This window comes from Cyprinodon tularosa, unplaced genomic scaffold, assembly GCF_016077235.1.
Source record: "Cyprinodon tularosa strain WSP-4 unplaced genomic scaffold, ASM1607723v1 ctg194, whole genome shotgun sequence".
NCBI lineage: Eukaryota > Metazoa > Chordata > Actinopteri > Cyprinodontiformes > Cyprinodontidae > Cyprinodon > Cyprinodon tularosa.
The window spans coordinates 1,061,471-1,082,010 of NW_024038699.1; the positions used below are offsets into that span (position 1 = coordinate 1,061,471).

Below are 20,540 nucleotides of genomic sequence, written 5' to 3' on the forward strand. Positions count from 1 at the left end.
AAAATTACTTTTTAATGATATTTTAATTTATTAAATGATCTGAAAAACATACGAGTTAAGTTCTGGAGGAAAAACAGCTGCCACTGGGCATATAAAACTGGACATGGAAGGCAGGTCCTGGAGATCCTTTGAGACCTTTGGTTTACAAGGAAAAAATAAAAACCAAAATGTCTTAGAACAGGCATTCCCAAACTCGGTCCTCAAGGCGCCCTGTCCTGCAGGTTTTAGAGGTTTCCTTGCTCCAGCACAGCTGATTTTAATTGAAAGCTGATTACCAGGCTTTTGGTCTACTGCAATCATTATAACCAGCTGTGCTGAAGCAGAGAAACCTCTAAAAACCTGCAGGACAGGGGGCCTTGAGGACCGAGTTTGGGGATGCCTGTCTTAGAATTTAATCTTTATGCATATTTAGACAATAATTTGTGCACAAAATGATTTTTATAGGGTTGGATAAAAACAATTGAATACATTTTAAATACCTTCTAAAATATTTGGCTAATTTATACTAATTAAAACACACTGTCAGATTTAATGACAGCTCTGTCTGTGTTTCTAACATCATTATGAAGCAACCAATTGAGCTAATTCAACAGCCCCCACTTTAAACAGTACAGAGTGCACAAATCTGATTTTCTTATTTTTATAGTACAGGATGTTTACTACTGCTCCTGTGCTGCCTGCCTGCTCATTAGATCCATCAGTGCATATTTTGATGCTATCCCCATGTCTTTAAAAATGAATATGAACTATAATTCTGGAATATTACTACTTGTTTTTCAGAGCTTACTTTCATTTTATATCAACCACTGCTCTGACAAATATCTATTGGCTAATCATAGATGAAAAAATGGAACTAGGATGGAAAAGTGTGAGCTATGAAAAATATGCTGTAAATTAGAAAGTGAGGGAGCCTACCCATCATGTAGATATAAGACATTCGTTAACTTTAGGCAAATGCAAATGCTTGATCACCTCTGAGCTTTAGCCTTATTGTGAGAATAAGTTGAGAAAGAGAAACATTTAGAATCATTATTTTAGTGCTGCATGCATTTAAGTTGAGATTTTGTTCACCAGATATTTATTTATCCAGATTGTATGACATTTAACTGAAATAGACAAGTTAAAAGTAATCCATCTACGCAGAAAAAAACATCACTTTAAACTCACTTCTATTTTATTGTTTCTTTTATATTACAGTGAGGAGTCAACTTCATTCCAAAATAACGACAAGGACCATCTAAGATTTATCATCTTAATGAGTCCAATTAAATCAAAAGACAAACTGTACATCCTTTATTAAAAGCACAAATAAACAAATGGGATAAATACAATCTTAAAACCTGTTTATTTAACAGAAAATACAGAGGGGAAACTGCTTCCGCTTTGCTGGTTTTCTGTGGCTAATTCAGATAAAAAGGGTGCATAAAAAATAGCTTACAGCAGCACAATACTTCTCCTTAATCAAAAATCAGTCTGCCTCAGCATTAGCATTAGATAATGCAGTCAGAACAACAGAAAATGCAAATATATAAAATTAGACACATTCATTATAGGTACTGCTAATAAATACAAAGAGTGAAGTGAATAAATAGATGTTTAAAACTGCTGCAAAAATGTTACAAGTATCCCTTTTTTATTTAGAGCAAAACATCAGTCCATCTAACGTCTGGAAAATTAATTTGATAAGTTTAGAAGGGTTGCTAATTAGTTGTTTTAATACTGCATATGCTAAGTGCAGATCGTTGAGTTACATTTTGAGAAATGCAAATAAAATTTACATATACACATAGTAAATTACACCAATGTACAACTCTGATTAAAGGAAAATCAGATTTTAAGTCAGTGAAAAAAATTACTACTGCCACGTTCAATCTAAATACATTTAAAATTGCCTTTCGCTGCTTAACAGTTAGATATACATCTGATCAAAGCAGAAAAATCCTCCTTCACAGGGTAATTTTAATTTTGGTGCTACTCACCCCATGTAAAAATGTAACCCAGAGCCTCTCCAGACACATTTTTAAAAAAATGCAAACAAAGTGGTCTGTGCCAAGAGACTTAAGAGTTGCAGGATATCCCTGAAATTCCACATCCTTCGTATTCTACGCTCTCATACGTCCGGTGTAGCATTTGCACATGATAATCAATGAGATCATTTCCACATTCACCTTTTTTTTTGCTCCGTTTTGTTGGAATCCAGACAGGTCAAGATCCACAATTGCAACTGTATTAAAAAGAAAAGAGAACACTGGGACTATCTGATTTGTAAGATAAAGTAATGACAGATTGGCAACTATAAATTAAAACACCATTTTCATATATCCCCAAAAAATAAAAAAGATTTTAATTCTGAAGGAAAACTGAAGCAGAATTTTAAACTCAATTTAAATATTTTATATTCTGAAAGTCTAAAAATGTCACATCCAGTCACATCAGCTTTCAATAATGCCTCAAGAGCAACTTCTTGTCGCAGAGCGCAACAATTATTTTGCTTATCCATTAATCATTCAATTAATCCATTAATAATCGGATAGTAAAAAGTACCTTAAAGAAATGTTTTTTACAAATTTAAACCAGGTGAAACTAAACCTTTACTTTTTGACTTCTGGATAAAGCATATTGGTAAATGAAAAAGATTTTTTTTATCTTAAATGTGAAATATTTATATATTTTTTAAAATGTTCATATAATTACTACTCTGAGTGGGTCACTGTCAGCTGAAGGCATGTTTTAGTCTATAATCCAGTAACGATGAATTGATTACGAAATTAGTTAACGACTATTTAAATAATCGATTAATCACAATTAATCCAATTGGTTCAGCTCTAGAAGACCACGTAGATTTTGGATGAGAAGAACAAAACAATCAGGTATGATCCAAGGCATCCTCGTTAAAGACACAGGAACGGCAAAGGTTTGGGCAGAAATTGCCTGTGTGCTGGATGAACATGGTAAGTTTGAATAATTTCATTTGAAATTAAGGGTTCATTATCTTGTGTAGTGTTCCTTTGCATTAAATAGTAATTATTAAAAATTCATGCATGCTGTCCTTAAGCTCTAAAGAACTCGGAGCAGAGCAAGATGGGAGAAACCGCTGGAGCTGTAGGCGATGCTTCATGGAGGCGCTCTGGGTGGGACGGAGCAGTTACAAAGGATGTGGAATTTTAGTCTTAGTGTGGGGAAAATGGTGAATGAATGAGCAGAAGGACATAGTTAATGCATAATGCAGAGACGTCAAAAGGGCATTCAAGTTTGCAAAAGAGTTGCTAACTTTTGCTGCAAGCTGAATTTTCACAGTATTTGTGTATTTAAACATGTATTATTTATTCTTCAGAAGAATGCACAATATTTATATTATAAAAACACTATACAGTACAGTATTTTATTTGTATTTTTTATTTTATTTTATTGTTGTTTTTAAAGCCTGCCACTTATTCTGTTATTTTTCTACACTTTTTTAACATCCACATTTGTGTGACCACTTTTACTGTAATGCTTTCGCTGCTGAAACACCATAATTTCCCCATTGTGGGACAATAAAGGGATTTTCTTTTTTTTATGTCCCGCTCCAGCTTAAACCATTCTAGAAAATCCAAAAACGGTTCGGCCATTCACATTACAGAATGATGATTAAAGGCAGGATATATAGCTGTGTTGAAAACAAGAACTGCATAGCCCACAGCCGAACCAAAACAAACATGGCAGCCCAAGAGAACTTGTAGATAGCTGCTTCTATCACTCCTGGTTTGTAAGAATCTACTGTTTCATCTTTGTAAGACGAACACCAAGAGTGTAAAAGTGTAAGTTCTTCTGGTTTGTGATGGTGTCTGCTGCCATTTCATTTGTTACCATGATTGGCTAAGACCAAACCCTGGTAGGCGGGCACTAGGTGTCGCTTTCGGCCAATCAGCATATCCAGATTGATATTAAGTAGAACTAAACCTGAATGCCTCACCTTATCAACATGCCTTACCAGGTTAGAGGGCTGCGGAAAAATATTACTTCATAATTTTCAACCATCAAAAATCATTAATTGCAGTTCTTGTGAACAACCATGTGTCTCTTTAGATTTCCTTGCTGTGAAAACGCTTTACTGCACACAGCACAGACAAATGGTTTCTCACCTGAATGGACTCTCATGTGATTCTCTAGTTGAGCCTTCTGGCTAAATCTGCATTTACAGACAGCGCAGCCAAACGGCCTCTCTGCTGAGTGGACTCTAACATGTCGCTGTAACTGGATTTCTTTCACAAAACGTTTACTACAATTACTACAGCTAAATGAAGCTGTGTGAACCTCCATGTGATTTTTGAGATGATGCCGCTGAGAGAACTCTTTACAGCAAACCCCACAGATAAAGCGCTTCCCCCCCGTGTGAACATGCATGTGTCTCTTCAGATGAATTTGTTGTGAAAAACCTTTACAGCAAAAACTACAAACAAACGGTTTCTCTCCTGTGTGAATGCGCATGTGTCTCTTCAGAGTTTCTTGTTCACAAAATCCTTTACTACAAACACTACAGATGAACAGCTTCTCTCCCGTGTGAACACACATGTGAATCCTTAGATTGTGTGGATAAGAAAACTCTTTACCACAAACACTACACACAAAATGTCTCTCTCTGGTGTGGATCCACATGTGCTTCTTAAGAGTTTCCTTCCTTTTAAATCTTGAACCACAAACATCACAGGAAAAAGGTTTTTCTCCTGAGTGGACTTCCATGTGACGTTTAAGAACTGTCTTGGCATGGAACCTTCTACCACAGTCACTGCAGGAAAAAGGTCTCTCTCCTGTGTGGAGTCTCATATGTGTTTCAAGAAAGCGCTTTGCTTTGAATCCTTTACCACAAAGTTCACAGTTATTTTCAATGTGGCTATTCATGCAGAGCTTAACTTTACTCGCATGTTTGAATTTTTTCCCACAAACATTGAAACTAAACGGATTCTCTCCACTCTGTAATCTACTCTGAGTGATGAGTTGGGAAAACTGTGTAGATGTTTGACCTCTTCTGTCCGTCTTGGTATGTCGGTAGCACCATCCTGGATCTGTGCTGCTGTCCCTCTCTGCTCCTCCAAAGTCATCTCCACTGGATTCTGTTTTAAGCTGATCGGCTGAGCTGCTGACTGGAGCTTCTGTCTCTCTGATGTTTTCACCTTTGGCTTGGTGAAACTCTGAAAGTTCTCTTTTTTTGTCATCATTCCTCTTCAAATTTAGCTGCTCTTCTTCCTGACTGATCCACAGTTCCTCCTCCTCCTCTTTTATGTGGGGGGGCTCTGGGTCCTGCTGGTCTGAACTGGGGCTCCAGTCATCAGGAATCACTTTGATCACCAACATATGATCTACTGGTAATAACACAAACACACAGACATTATTAATTAGCTAAATATGACATAAACACATCAAATCCATTTAGTTTATTGGAACATTTCCCAATTTGACCACTGGCTGATCCTTCAGTTATATCTTTAAGATCCTATTTTGCTCTGTGAGCCTTGTTACTTTGATTTAATTCAGTATAAAGTAGTTGATTCCTTTGATGTATGCATCAAGCTGGTTGAGACACAGTAGGGCAGGGGTGGGCAATTCCAGTTCCTGGGGGCCGGAATCCTGCAACTTTTAGATCCATCCTTGCTCCAACACACCTGAATTACATGGCTCTGTTACCTCCTTAGTATGCAGTCAGTTCCTCCAGAGTTCTCTCAATCATCTAATTATTTGATTCAGGTGTGCTGAACCAAAGACACATCTAAAAGTTGCAGGATAGCGGCCCTCAGGAACTGGAATTGCCCACCGCTGCAGTAGGGGGTGTGCCCCTAAAAATTTGGGAACCACTGGTCTACAACATGCCCTTAGCTGACAGAGCAACTCAATTAGAGCAGTAATCCTAACATAATAGCAAAAAAAAAAAAAAATATATATATATATATATATATATATATATTGCATTTAAGATAAAAAAAAGAAAAAAAAATTTCTGTCGATATTCTCTATCCAGAACTTTTAAAGTGCAAAAGTTTTAGTTTGACACTAGTCCATGCATTTACTAATTCAAGGCAGGACTACTGTAATTCTTTACTATCAGGAAGTCCACAAACTGTAGTTAAAAGCCTTCAGCTGAGTTCTGATGAAAAATAAAAAGATATATTTCTGATATCTTAGCTTCTCTTCATTGGCTTCCTCTTAAATCCAGAATAGAATTTAAAATCCTCCTTCTCACATATAAAGCCTTAAATGGCCAAGCTCCATCTGATATCAGAGATCTGATTGTTCCTTATGTTTATAGCACTTCGCTCTCAGGTTTACTAATGGTTCCTAGAATTTCTAAAAGTAGAATGGGAGGCAGATCTTTTAGTTATCAGGCTCCTCTTCTGTATGATTTGGTGAACTGTAAAGTGCCTTGAGATGACATGGGTTGTGAATTGGAGCTATATAAACTGAATTTAATTTTCCTTTCATAATCAGTCCACTTCTTCTCTTGGAACCAACTGTGTGTCTCTTACTGGGATCTTTGCTGTCTTGTGTCTGCTCCAGTTCTGATAGGGATGCTGCAGGTATGAGCCCTCCAGGGTCTTCCTCTTCAACCTTCATCATCTCAGACGTTATCTCTTGACCTGGTTTTAGTAGAACATGATTTCAGTTATTTCACCTGAGTCCAGCGACTGCTGAAGATGGAAGCAGATCATTAGCTTCTGCTAAAAAAAAACGCAGTAACAGGACATGTAAACCGTAGCTGTGACTCGTGGCTTGATAAGAGGCACCGTGTCCAAAGGCTGAGTTTGGACTCGTCCTTAAGCTCTTATTATTTAAAGTCTAAACGTAGTAAACACTGGTCAGACATTTGCAGTTAGCTGCCTTAGCTTCGCGGTAGCTAAGAGTCCTTCAGTGTGATAATGAAAGGCTAATGACATTATGTACAAAAAACTATGGTAATAAATATGACTGCGGTCGAATCATTCACGTGAGAGCGATGTCCTCGCGAAGACCACTTAATATCAAATCAACCCCAAAAGTAAAAAATATTTTTAAAAACGACGTTTAGGAATCTCGGCGTTTAGCAATTCAGGCTACATTTATAAATTCAGTCGCATCTTCTTCTCAGTCTCGTTCTTCTTCTTCTTTTGTGTTTTGCGGCAGACTGGACCCATTTCTTCTTCTTCTTCTTCTTTGTTTTATTTATTTAGTAGCATTACCGACACTTACTGGTATGGAGTGTGGTTCGTGATGGATTATCTCAAAAGTCAAAAAGCCTTTATTGTCATTATATTCTGCAACGGATACAATGAGATTTAGGACTTCCACATCAGCTACCGTGAAATAAATAAAAATATATAAATATATTAAAAGGAAAAGGAAATGTTAACAGTTAAAAAATATATAAATATATTAAAAGGAAATGTAAACAGTGAAAAGTAAATGTAAACACAATCTGTGCCTGTAAACAGGCACAGATTATGGGGGGGGGGGCTTAGTGCAAAATAGGTGTAAAGTGACCGACAGTGCAGGTCGGAGTTGAGGGGGGAATAATAATAAATAATAAATATAAACATACTAATAAACATATATAAATTCAAAGAAAAAAAATTATATATATATATATATATATATATATATATATATATATATATATATATATATATATATATATATATATGCATTCTTATATATTACTGTATTCTACCTGTCTGTATGATACACACATTCACCCTCTTTATATTCACATTTTATGAAATGATTTAGTTTACTTTAAATATCGAATTACTATTTGTATGTTTACTCCCCAAATTCTTCCTCAAAATATCTTATAAATTAATCTTTTCCTTATTACGTTCAAACTCTCTCCTCATATATCTTCTCTCGTTTTCATATTAATGACATTCCAGTATAACATGTTCTGTTTCATATTTTCCAAAGAAATCACATTTGCCAGTAGTTTGCTTTTGAATTTTGAATAGTGTATAATTCTTAACCTTGTTATCACTCCCTCCTCCTTTCTATTTCGTCTTCCATTTCTTCTTTTTATTGGACCCACTTTGTTTCATTACATCCCCCTGAGCGTAAAATCCATTCCTGCATTTTAATTTGTACTTAAATAGCCTTTCATGTTTAAAAAAACATACCTCTCCACTCACCTTCCTCTTCTTCACTCCACCTCAGCATTTAGATATTGAGGGATTTAATTTAGTCTGCTGAACATTTTTACTTCCCACACCTTTTTAATACCTGCTTCATTGAAGTATTAAGAGTACCAATCTACACCAGGTGCAACAAGATAGCAATATATTCATGTATATGTAATTACTGTGTTGATATTTATTATAAAAGAACAAAAAAAGCTAATTAGATGTTTTAGAACTTAATATTTTTAATGCCAACAAGCTTCAGATGACTATAAAATTGGTAGACCTAAAATAATATAAAGAATTCAAGCACTTTAACAAAAATAATATATATTTTTCAATAGAAATAAACAACGGTCACAGTATTCTACATAAAAAAAAAATAAAACAAAGACTGAACTCCTTGTATTTCAGTGTAAAAATAAAAAATAAAAATGTGGAGGTCAAAATAATTGACTTCCATGTGTTTCACTGATTAAAACACATGGAGATAAATGAAACAAAAACTGATGTTTTCAAGCCTCAAGACGATTTTTACTTACAGCTAAAAAAAAAAAAAAAAACCACTCCCCCTCCTGATAGTCTAACCCTCTAACATAAAGTTCAGATGTGTTTGTTGTTGTTTTCCATTGACAGTTGTTTTAGTAGCTACAGTTTTCACTTTTCTAAGGGTTTTTATCACTGTGGGGGTTTTTTTCTCTTTCTTTTTTTCCCAAGGATTTGTTCAATTCTACGCATAATGATTTCAAATTTCTTTTTCAGTGTTAGCACTTCTCATCTTTAGTAGTAGTAATAGTAGCAATAATAGTAGAGGAAGTAGCAGTAGTTGAATGACTTGCATCTGTTGTAATTTTGTTTTTCTAGTTAATATTTACCTAATCAAAAAACCCTTTTAGTCCTTCCTGTTTCAACTGAGCTACAGCAATTGTTTATTATAGGATAGAAGAAATAAATCCTCCGAGGCCAGTGATTCCATAAGTCAGGGATGTCAAACTGGTTCCAGAAAGGGCCATGTGGCTGCAGGTTTTCTTTCCAACCAAGCAATAGCACACCAGACTCCAGTTCATCCCTGCCATAAGTAGTATGTATTGTAGTATGCTATGTAAGTGATTATTAACTTTTTCTAAAGTGTCCAAAAAAGAAAGAAGTATTATTATTAATAATCCAAACAAATTGTTACATATTTTCACTGAACCACCACATGTAAAGAAAAAACTTCTTGTTCTTGAATAAAAAAAACAATTAAAACCCACTCATTAACAAACAATTTCATATTGTTTGATCAGCAAGGATGCATCAGTTTCAACCAGGAGAAACAGACTAAATATCACTAAGAGGATGAAATTCTGTGTGCAACTAACTTTAAAGACCTGTAGCAGAAGTTCCAGAAAAAGAAAATAAATTAAAAGAAACTGCATCTTTATAATCAAATCAGTTCACTTAAAAATCATGTCTCATAAAAGAAAACTATTACCATCGTTATCAGCATATCTGCAGAGTTACTCTGTGAATAAATTACTTTAAATAAGTTTATATGATATAGGGGTTTAGGAAAAATAAGATCCTTTATTTTAACAATATTGCAAATACTGTGATGTTTTGATATTTGAAGCATGAAGGCTGTCATGGCCTCTGGACAACAGTAGATGTCACTGTTAAGGAGTGAATGAAGCATCAAGTCAGCAGTAGCTGCATTTACAATTGCAAGAGTTCCCCAATCGACTCTAAACCTTGGCTGATCGGAAATTCTTAATCTGTTTACATGGACACTAAATAAAATGATCCAATCACGTTTTTATGGATACACCAAGCATTCGATCAAGATGATTCGATCACGCTGACGTTTTGGAGATTATTTTACTCCAGAGATCTGAATTCGTGTGATCATGGGAAGGGTAATCAGGAAAAAAACATCTTTCGGAATGAAACTCCTTTTTTCGATGGGATTGAAATTATCACTCTGACATGTTTGCATGAAACATTTTTGATCTCATCAGTCTAATTGCTTCATTTGACAGAAACGTGTAGGTGGCAGACAGGAGATTTACAATAAAATTCAATAAAGTAGAGGAATAAGTGTGAAAATTAGAGGTTAACAATAGTAGCATGTACAAACACTGACAGGACAACAAAATGAGGTACAAGTTGAAAATAATGATCTATCACAAACATTTGGGTTGATTTTGCCAGATGAGTTAATTGTGTGAATGATTAATCTCAGCCCTCATGAATGCCCATGTGTCTCTTCAGTTTACATTCCTGTTTAAAAGCTTTACTGCACAAGACACATACAAACAGTTTCTCTACGGAATGAACTCTTGTGTGGTTCTTTAGATGAAATTTATGTTTGAATCTGCTTTTACAGACGTCACAGCCGAAAGGCTTCTCCTCTGAATGGAACCTTGCATGTCTCTGTAGCTGGATTTCATCAACAAAATGTTTACTACAATTACTACAGCTGAAAGGCGCATCGTGAGACTCCATGTGCTCTTTCATGTTTTTTTGTTTAAATGCTTTAAAACAAACACCACAAATAAACTCTTTCTCTCCTGTATGAACACCCAGGTGTCTCCTTAAATGGTCTGGTTTTGAAAATCCCTTACTACAAACAAATAGTTTCTCTCCTGTGTGGATGAGCATGTGGCTTTTTAAATGACTTTGCTGGGAAAATCCTTTGCTGCAAATTGTACACAGAAACGGTTTCTCTCCTGTATGCACACACATGTGCCTCTTAAGTGCAGTTTTCTTTTACTATTTGCTCAAATCTAATGTTTGTGCAACAAACCTGCCACTTTTGGAATAAACTATATTTTAAAGGTTGTTGGAGAGTAAACAATTCTGGTTTCATTTTTCTATTGCTCACGTCGTAAATAGCTTAAAAAAGTCACTTACTGAGTTTTTTTCTGTTTCTTTTCAGCTCCTGTGCGGATGGAGACGCTGCAGGCACCAAACTGAGCCCCACAGGGTTTCCTTTTTCAATCTGCATCATCTCAGACATCCTTAAAACTTTCACAGATCAAGGTTTCAGCCACATGACCTGCATCCTGTTTGCTACCTGGAACTGGAATCAGACACATTTAGAGTTGGATTTTGAAAGTGTAGGAACAGAAAATGTAAACAGTGGAAGAGCAGAGTCTGGTAGCTTGCTCAGAGGTCCTCAGCTTATAAACACCAACAGGTGTTTTTAAACTACGACTTTTTAACAGCTTAAAGGTTGTTGGCTGCTTTAGCTCAGGTGGCTAATAAGCTTTTTATTTAGCTAGTTACTGTTAGATTCAGACAAGAAAACAAAGCCGTGATTTAAAGAAAAAAAGAAAAAAGTCTGTTCTGAGCAGTGTGCTTGCGCTCTGAGAAGGTTGCAAGTACCCAGTTCGAATCCCACTGCCTCGACTGTGGGTTCTGAGTGAGACCCTTAATCTCTTTTTGCTTCCCTGGTGCAGCACAGTGGCAGCCCACCACTTACCAAAAGGATGGGTTAAATGATGCTGAGGTAAATTTCTCTAGTGTGAGTTCAATAAAGTTTCATTATTATTATAAACTAAAAAAGCAATCTGAGTGCACAGATCTCCACCAAGCAGCACATTTTGGCCTATATTCTGACTTACACCTATAGCTAAAACTTGCTCATAATCTTGATCATTGCTGCTTGGCATGAGTTTTTGTAACAATTTCCTAAAAGCCCTTTCATAAATTTATAAATAAGGCACAGCGTCTGGCTGCAGCCTCTGGTGTTTGTCCTGCTCTACTTTCATTCATTCTGCAGTCTTCTTCCTTGTTTGGTCAGCCGAACAAGACTTTGAGCGAGGCATGGCTCACCTTTCCTTCGTCTTCAGTATAATTGAAGAGGAAACCACACCAGTGTTGTTGTACTCGAGAACGGTCTTAGTCTCGAGACCATTTTTTGATGGTCTCGGTCTCGTCTCGGACTTGACAGCATTTGGTCTCGGTACTGTCTCGGTCTCGGGCGCTGAGGACTCGGCATTTTATTTCAAGACCGGTCAAGACCACAACTGTGGAAATAACGCTAATTATCAGAATATTATCAGTTTCTTTAAGATCCTTCTTTTTATTGGATGCTTGGATTCAAATCCAAGCAATAACCTGTCTCATTGGTAAATGCATGTTTTTTTTTATCGCTGTCACGCCCACACCCTTTCACCTGTGCACGGGCTGCAGCACTTCGATTGAAAGTCACAAGTGGTTGTCTGAGAACGGGATAAGATATCGGCCAAATCATCGGTTATAAAATTCGGCTATTTAAATCACAAAGAATATATTTGTAAAGCAACATTGAGAAAATAGCATACAGCGCAATGTAAGTTCTGCAGTGCTTCACTATCAGAGACGGTAGGTATAAAAGTTATATAGTTTTTTTTTGTCTTTTTTTACATATTTAAGTCATTATGTTGTGACAGTATGTTATGAGACCGAGAAGCTGTGAAAATATTGAGCACTTCTGCCTTTTCTCTATGTTCCCAGTACTAACTAGAGAAATACACTGCTTGGTCAAAAAGAAACCATCTAATCCAGCAACAGGGTCTTAGAACTGACAAAAGTCAGTCAGGCTTTTGTGCACGTATTTCAGTGGGTTTGTATTTCTGCAGATGTCAGTAGAAGCTCAGCGAGGAAGTGAAGGAGATAAATCTATTTATTTCAACAACATCTGTCTCATAACATATTTTCACAACTTTGTGACAGATATAGATTTATTTAAGAAAAGTTATATAATATAGCTTTAATCTGTATATGAGAGAGAAACAAGAGAAATTATTGGAATTTTTTCAGTTTTACACATTTGCACATTGTTTTGAAATAGGACATTTAAAAACAACATGAATGTATGTACTGTTCATGAAAGGGAGAAAATACTATTTTGATCGACTTTGATTAATTGTTTGAAATTCTTTGATTACTACGCAGAAGTAAAAAATACAGATGTTTAATCCAGTTCTGTGTGTTAAATATCTAGGTGTTTTTATATGAATGTGGGTCTTTTAGATCAGTTTTAGTGATTTTGATCATGTTTCACATTTTATTGTCACATACTGGCGCTGGTCTTGGTCTTCCCTCGGTCTTGGTCTTGACTTGGTCTCGGACCCTAAAAGTCTTGGTCTTGTCTCGGTCTCGATACACTCTGGTCTTGGTCTTGTCTTTGTCTCGGGTTAGGTGGTCTTGACCACAACACTGAACCACACACAGAAAACAATCGAACACAGAGGTGAAAGAACGGTTTATATCAGAGAAGCGTGGCAATAACATCTTTTTCCTTTTTAGGTAACGAGCTCAGAGCAGGAAACACAGAATTACACACACTATTATCCTTTAAGTGAAAGCAAGATGTATTTGTCTCTATATGTGAGCAGTTATCTTTTTGTGAGGAAACTAAAAAAGAAAGGTTGGAAAAGTGAAGAACCAATGAGGTAATAAACCCATGTGGCACAGTTTAAGCCACATTTAGCACAACTGTGCCAAAATCCCAGATCTGTCTGGCACCTTTTTATGAATATTCTTCAACCAATTCTGTCCAAATTTGCTGCAGTTATAGCCTGGGTGCCATTCCGAACTTAGTCCCGCCCACAAGGTTTGAGGTCGGGAAGTTCGGTCTGGCTCTGCTCCATAGTAGCGCGAGTATGATCGCCCACCCTGTGGCGATCCAATCAAATTGTCAGGGCGGGCTTTATACGATGATGGACAGATGATCAACAGTAACGTAATCAACCACGTGACCAAAGCGCGCTTGGGAGACAACAACAATGGCTGCCGCCGGAGAGTTTAGGTGAGTAGATTCTGCTATTAGGTCTGTTCTAGAAGATATCGACGGCAAATTAATTTTAAAAGAGGAAAAGAGAAACGCAATCACGGCTCATCTTCATATTCTAGGCGCGCAACTGCACGCTTTGATTTTTGTTGACAACAACTATGCGTGGCTTAACATACGTCACGCACTCCGTTGCTCTTATTGGTTGTAGGTCTATCCAATTGAGTGCAGAGGCATTTTTTTTCCTGGTCCGTTCAAAACACGCCCCATAATCACAGCTCTATGGAGCAGTATCAGACTCATATTCTGACTAGAATTGAGTAGGACTACGTCAGGCTACTGCAGTTATGCAGTTTATAGTCATTCCAAAAAAGTTGATAAAGTTAGAAAACAAACCACTGGACTTTGTTTTTCCAAATTTGAAGACGTTTCGCTTCAGCCAGGCCAGCAATGACCCTAACAAGGCCTTTTTGGAGGCCTCCATGCCTCCTTAGTAATCCACATTACTAAGGGGTGGACCTGTTCTTTCGATTTAATTAGCATTTTCTCTAAGTGATAAAAAGTCTTTGTTGTGCTACAAACAACAGCTATGTGGTAATTTCTGTAACTCTGAGTAATGGTCCTCTGAGAAGCCCAGTTTTTTTTTTACTTATATAAATGTACATTATGTTGCCATTTTTTAGCTGAAAAAGCTCAGTATGTGTAAGGAACGGATTTTTCTGTGGCATCTCTAATTTTTTTAACCAACCAGTCTCCTAACTTTTACTGAAACGCTCTGAACACAGTTAGCTGATTCCAACCCCAGTTACTGTTGGCTAAAGTAAATCAGCAGAAAAGGGGGAAAAAAACTTGGACTTGGTGACAAAAAAAAATGGTAATGAATGTGAAGAAACTGGGCTGATATTATCAAATAATTTCATTTTTTTTGCCTGTAAATGTTATTACATTGAATGTTTGTCCAGTTTTAATACACTGGGGAGAATCACTTATTCAGATTTTTGTTTGTGAAACATTTTTTTTACTTTTGGGGTTTCTCTCATTTCCCTTTATTCACTCTGGGAGGCCGTCTTAACATATTTTACAGTTCATCTCAAATGCCTGGATGGAAATTATGGGATATACCTTAAATATCAATAGAACAGATGAGTAAAGCTCATACAGATTTTACTAAATGTTATAAACTCTACAGAAAATGAGATGGTGTGTCACAATCATGGCACATCTTTAAGTCATCAAAATATCTTATTACAGATTTTTAAACCATGTTACATTTGGTCAGTATTACACAGTTTAACATTGTGCAAACTTGTTTAACAGAAAAATGTTACAAATGAAAAAAAAAGTTTAGAAACAGAATAATTTACCGCTTATTACAGCCTGTAAATATGGTAATTTCTCACATTTCTTTAATGTTTACAGTTATAACACCATTCTATGGCTATAAATCATCTGTGAAAGCAGAATTACACAGAGCTGTAGTAAACAGCCTTATTTTTTTTTTACATTTCTCAATTTCAGATTTGAATATTATTTAGGTGTTTTTTATGAATGAATCTTGTGTGAACAGCTCTGCACAGCTTCCTACATTCCCAATACAAAATTAATGTTAAGGACTTATTTCCTAAGGGTCTGTTATAACTAAAAAAAAAAACAAAAAACAAATATAAAGGAATAAATTATGCAGCAACTTTTTTAAATATACAAAAAAGTCTTCAGACTCAATTGTTAAAGAAGGACAAAACCTATACGCTGCAGGTCTGTGCGTTCTGAGGAACAGTGGGTTTTAGCAACAAAAATCTGGAGCTCAATCTATTAGATTCAGCACAGAAAAAAGATCCAGTTGTTCATCAACCCTTTCCTTTTACGTCAAAAATTAAACTGAAACAAGTGTGATAATAATTGCCCTTTTTAGCACTATTAGGGTAAGCTATCATATATATTAATTTCATTCAAAACTCCTACAATTTTATTAATTCTGGAAAAAAAATATCTAATTACAGGCAGATTCCACAATCAAAAGATAAACAAAAAGGTGATCAAGTTTATCACATTTTTCTCACCAACAGATAGTGCTACCTCCTTTAGATGAAAATAAGTTAAATGAGGTGCTTCAGGTTACCGTCTCACAGTGTCTGTCTTCAGTCTGAGAAACCATTTAGCTCCACACTGGGCTGTGAGATGTTTTCTTGCATGTTCTGCCCGTTTCAAGTAATCCAACCGAAATTTTAATAAGACTGAGATGTGAGTTTCTTTTATTCCTCAACACAATCACATTTTATTTTAATTTATTTTTCTATTCGATTGGGGGGTTTTTTTTCAGCTAAAACTGATAGTTACATATCCAAATGTCCATATATGAAAAACCACTCAGGCTGTTGCATTGTAACCATAGCCAAGCATTGGCCACCATGACTAAAAGTCATTCTGCCGTGTGAACAGCTATGTGTTTGTTTAGATGCTCTTGTCGTGAAAACCCTTTACCGCAAACTTTGCAAACATAAGGCCTCTCTCCTGTGTGAACTCTCATGTGTGTTTTCAGGTTGTGCTTAAACCGAAATCTTTCTTTACAAATATTGCAGAGAAATGGTTTTTCTCCTGAGTGTATCCGAGTGTGGACTTTAAGATGCGTCTTTCTGCTGAATCTTTTACCACAAACATCACAGGCAAATGGCCTCTCGCCTGAGTGGACCCTTGTGTGCTGGTTAAGGTTTGCCTTAACGTGAAACTTTCTTCCACATTCGTCACAGGAAAAGGGTTTTTCTCCTGTGTGGCTCCTCCTATGTGCAATGAGTGCAGGTTTTAATATAAATGTTTTCCCACAAATATCGCAGCTATGTCCACTTTCACCACTGTGAAACTGTCTGTGTCTTCGAGCATAGGACATATATTTGAAATTTTTACCACAAATATCACATGCAAACGGTTTCTCTGTAGTGTGAACAGTCATGTGAGTTTTCAGAGTTTGTTCGTGTGAGAAGGCTTTACTACAAACACCACAAACGAATGGCTTCAGCCCAGTGTGAACGCTCATGTGTTTTTTAAGAATATATGGACACTTGAATTGTTTTTCACAGATTGTACAATGAAATGGTTTTTCTACTGAGTGGACTTTCATGTGCACTTTCAAAATCTTCTTTACATGAAAAGTTTTACCGCAAACATCACAACTAAATGGTTTCTCCCCTAAGTGGAGTCTCTTGTGTGCTTGTAAAGTACTGTTTACCATAAAACCTTTACCACAAAAATCACAACTAAAAGGTTTCTCACCTCTGTGAATTCTGAGGTGAACTGTAAGCTGTAAATGGCGTCTAAAGTTTTTACCGCACTCCTCACAGGTGAAGGGTTTTTCTTGTTTGTGAACTAGCATGTGCGTCTCCAGATTTCCCTTTCGGGTAAAATGTTTTCCACAAATATTACAACCAAATTGCTTGTGGCCATCAGGAACTGAATGGAGGTACACTTTTTCTTTGACTCTAACACATTTCTTCTGAGGTAAGCAATTGGAAGAGCTTTTTTCTGTCTGAGGAAATAGCTCAGAGGCCAACAGTTTACCAGACTGTGACTGAGGTTCTGTTCTCTCACTGTTATTAAGGTTTTTTTTAGTTTCTGGTTCACAGCCTGACAAAGGCCCCCGCCAATCATCATTATCATCATCACTAACTTCAGTTGCAGAAGAATCCGTAGCAATTTTATCAGTTTTTAGCTGGAGGCAGTATTTCAAAACAGGTTCTGGTCCCTCACCGTCCCCTCCATCAGGTTTTGTTTCCATCTGTTCAGTTGAGCTGCTGGTTGAAGCGTCTGTCTCTCTGTTATCTTCAGTTTTGATGTGATTAATCTCTGATAAGTGATGTTTTTCTTCATCTTTTCTCTTCAAAAAGGGCTCTCCTATTGGAGTGATCCAAAGTTCTTCCTCTTCTTCTTTAACCAGGAGATGCTCTGGACTCTGCTGGTCAAAACTGCCCAAATTACACTTTCTGTGAAAAGGTAACACTAAGAAGAGAAATAAAACTTCATTAATACTTCCGCTTCATTTATACGTAAAATGTGACAAAATTGTAGTTATTTCTGTGTCTTACAAAAATTATTAAACAAAAAATTGTCAACACTGAAATAAAATGCTATGGTGGGTAATTTATGGATGTCTTTAATTTATGTTTTAAAAAATAACAAAAGGAAACATGTTTAATTGTTAGTTTTGTTAGTTTACGGTGTCTCATTGTACAGACTCATCTATTGTTAAGAGGTACAGTGAGCTTTGAAAGGTTTCATAACATCCTTCTGGTTTGCAGGATCAATAACAGTGTTTTTAAGCTAAAAATCACATTGTGGTGTGTTCTGAAGTCCAGAAGATTTAGGTCTTCCTTGGGTTATCCTAAGTTAAGACTTACTAGTTTATTAAGGTATTGCCATCCAACTAAAAAGGGAGTTTGCATGTCAGTTCCAGTGTGAAACATATCAGGCTCTAAAATTATTAACAGCGTGTTTAGGATTTTAGAGAGAAACGAGCAGCTCATAACCAAACACACTTTAGTATTTAATTAATAACTGACTAATTACTTCTAGAAGAGAGTACGGTGAGGAAAATAAGCATTTAAACACCCTGCCATTTTGCAAGTTCTCCCACTTAGAAAACATGGAGGGGTCTGACATTTTTATCATAGGTACATGTTTACTTTGAGAGACACAATCTAAACAAAAATAATCCAGAAAATATTTTTTTAACCGTTTTATTTGTATGATACAGCTTACAGTGTTTTTCAGTATACCTGGCAGTGCTTTTACATGACGCAATAATAACATACCAGGTTTATAGAAAACTGTTTTTGTTTTGGAAAGAAAAGTTTTAAATTCAACCACTGTGCTCTACCCAAAGCTATCCACCTTGCTTTGCATGAAGCACATATACTTATCTATGTGTAAAGGTTTTACCATAAATATAAGTATGCAAGGAAATGGGATGCATCTGGAGAGATGGGTGCACACACTTCAAAACTAAGGGAAGGATGAACAGAAAAATGTACAGAGACATTCTTGATCAAAATCGGCTGACATCTACCAGGATGATTGAGATAAAAGTGGGTGGACATTTCAGTAAGACAGTGACCCCAAACACACAGCAAAGGAAATGCTCAATTTGTTTCAGAGAAAGAAAATAAAGCTGCAAAATTGGCCCAGCCAATCACCTGATTTAAATCCAATAGAAAATCTATTGGAGGAAACAAAGATCAGAGTTCATAGAAGAGGCCCACGAAATCTTTCCAGATTTGAAGACTGTTTGTGTGAAAGAATAGACCAAAATCACACCAGAGCAATGCATGCAAGTAATTTCTCCATATAGGAGGCGCCTTGAAGCTGTCATTGCCAATAGAGGCTTTTGCACAAAATATTAAATAAATTTATAGTGTGTTCAATACTCTTTCCTTGTACAATTTCTTCTTTATTATACATTACTTAATTTTTGGACATCTATGTTTTGATTTCTTTGTATGTGTTGGGAGGGCCAGCTCTACCATATATGTGTGGATTGCATGGATTGTTACAGATATCAGGTGAAAATATAATGCCAATAGCACCTCTAGAACTATATTTACTGAAAAAAGTGTGTGTGTGTGTATATATATATATATATATGTGTGTGTGTGTGTATGTGTGTGTGTGTGTGTCGGAATAACACATTAAAATAGAAAGTATTTGTGTTTTATACATACTTAATCCTGGTGACAGAATTTATGTCACCACATGTCAGTAAAACCATATGAAAATAATAAAGGATCTTATAAAAAATGTTATGCAAGACATTCGTTACATCTGATTAAAAACACACACCATAATTGTACTGGACTGAACTGGATATGAGCAGTTATGTTTCCTAACGGTTTTTACAGTTGCAGCAGGGTAATGATTTAAAATTTTACTTACTTGGAAATCTCCTTTACGAAAACCTGGTTTGCAACTTTCACACCAGATCCAAATTAACATCAGGGTGCTCGCTCCTAAGTTCTGTGTCTCCACTGTCCAACTGTCCCCAGGCTGTCGGTCCTCAGATGGACAACAGGGTGGGGGTGGTGTGCGCAGAAGCCTTCTTCACAAACTCTGGGCGTAAACTCTCCTTGTTCCCCTCAGACATGAACCCTGTATACCGTTAGCCTCTGTGATGCTTAAGCTAACTGCTAACACTTTGCTAATGGACGCTGACTGCATTCTGGAGAGAAAACTCAAGCTAATATTAATCACAGCGGTTATAAATAGACACGTTGAAACGAAATCCTAATAAATAGAGTCTGATCATTTGTACAGTTTTATATAAACGCCAAGACGAAATAGGCAGCTGTATGGCAACGTCACATCCGGTTACTTCCTCCTCTTCTTCTTCTCTATTCAGGTCGGATCGCAAGCAACTTTAAGGTGCATACCGCCACCTACTGTACATGAGTGTGTAGCAACATTACTTTACATCAAATTCTACTTTTTAATTTTGTATTCTGTAGATAAATAAATAACACTTTCCTTAATCTGTGAATATCCTTTATATTTCCTTATTTCCCAATATTCATTTAAGACTCCATTCTTTGCCTGTCCTTCCAACCATCCTTCTCATGTTCATAAGTTTTAGTTCATCAGTACGTGTTCTACATTTTCTGTTTCTCCGCATCCTTCACATTTAT

General features: G+C 36.3%; 2 protein-coding genes across 3 annotated transcripts; both read right to left on the reverse strand.

The window, feature by feature from the left end:
- Nucleotides 1-1,152: 1,152 nt before the first annotated feature.
- On the reverse strand, nt 1,153-7,115 carry LOC119782499 (zinc finger protein OZF-like). Of its 2 annotated transcripts, none has more exons than XM_038283495.1 (2): nt 6,501-7,115; nt 1,153-5,339 (listed from the first exon to the last, which is right to left on the reverse strand). In XM_038283495.1, exons 1-2 carry the CDS (start codon nt 6,589-6,591, stop codon nt 4,030-4,032), a joined length of 1,401 nt encoding a protein of 466 aa, XP_038139423.1. In that variant the 5' UTR covers nt 6,592-7,115; the 3' UTR covers nt 1,153-4,029. The 2 variants fall into 2 exon arrangements, with proteins under 2 accessions (XP_038139423.1, XP_038139422.1); XM_038283494.1 differs by having other exon boundaries at nt 1,153-5,342; nt 6,501-7,114.
- Nucleotides 7,116-14,876: 7,761 nt separating this feature from the next.
- On the reverse strand, nt 14,877-20,237 carry LOC119782463 (gastrula zinc finger protein XlCGF26.1-like). The gene is made up of 2 exons (XM_038283438.1): nt 19,795-20,237; nt 14,877-17,865 (listed from the first exon to the last, which is right to left on the reverse strand). Coding segments are annotated over exons 1-2 (1,572 nt in total). The 5' UTR covers nt 19,796-20,237; the 3' UTR covers nt 14,877-16,294.
- Between the last annotated feature and the right edge of the window lie 303 nt (nt 20,238-20,540).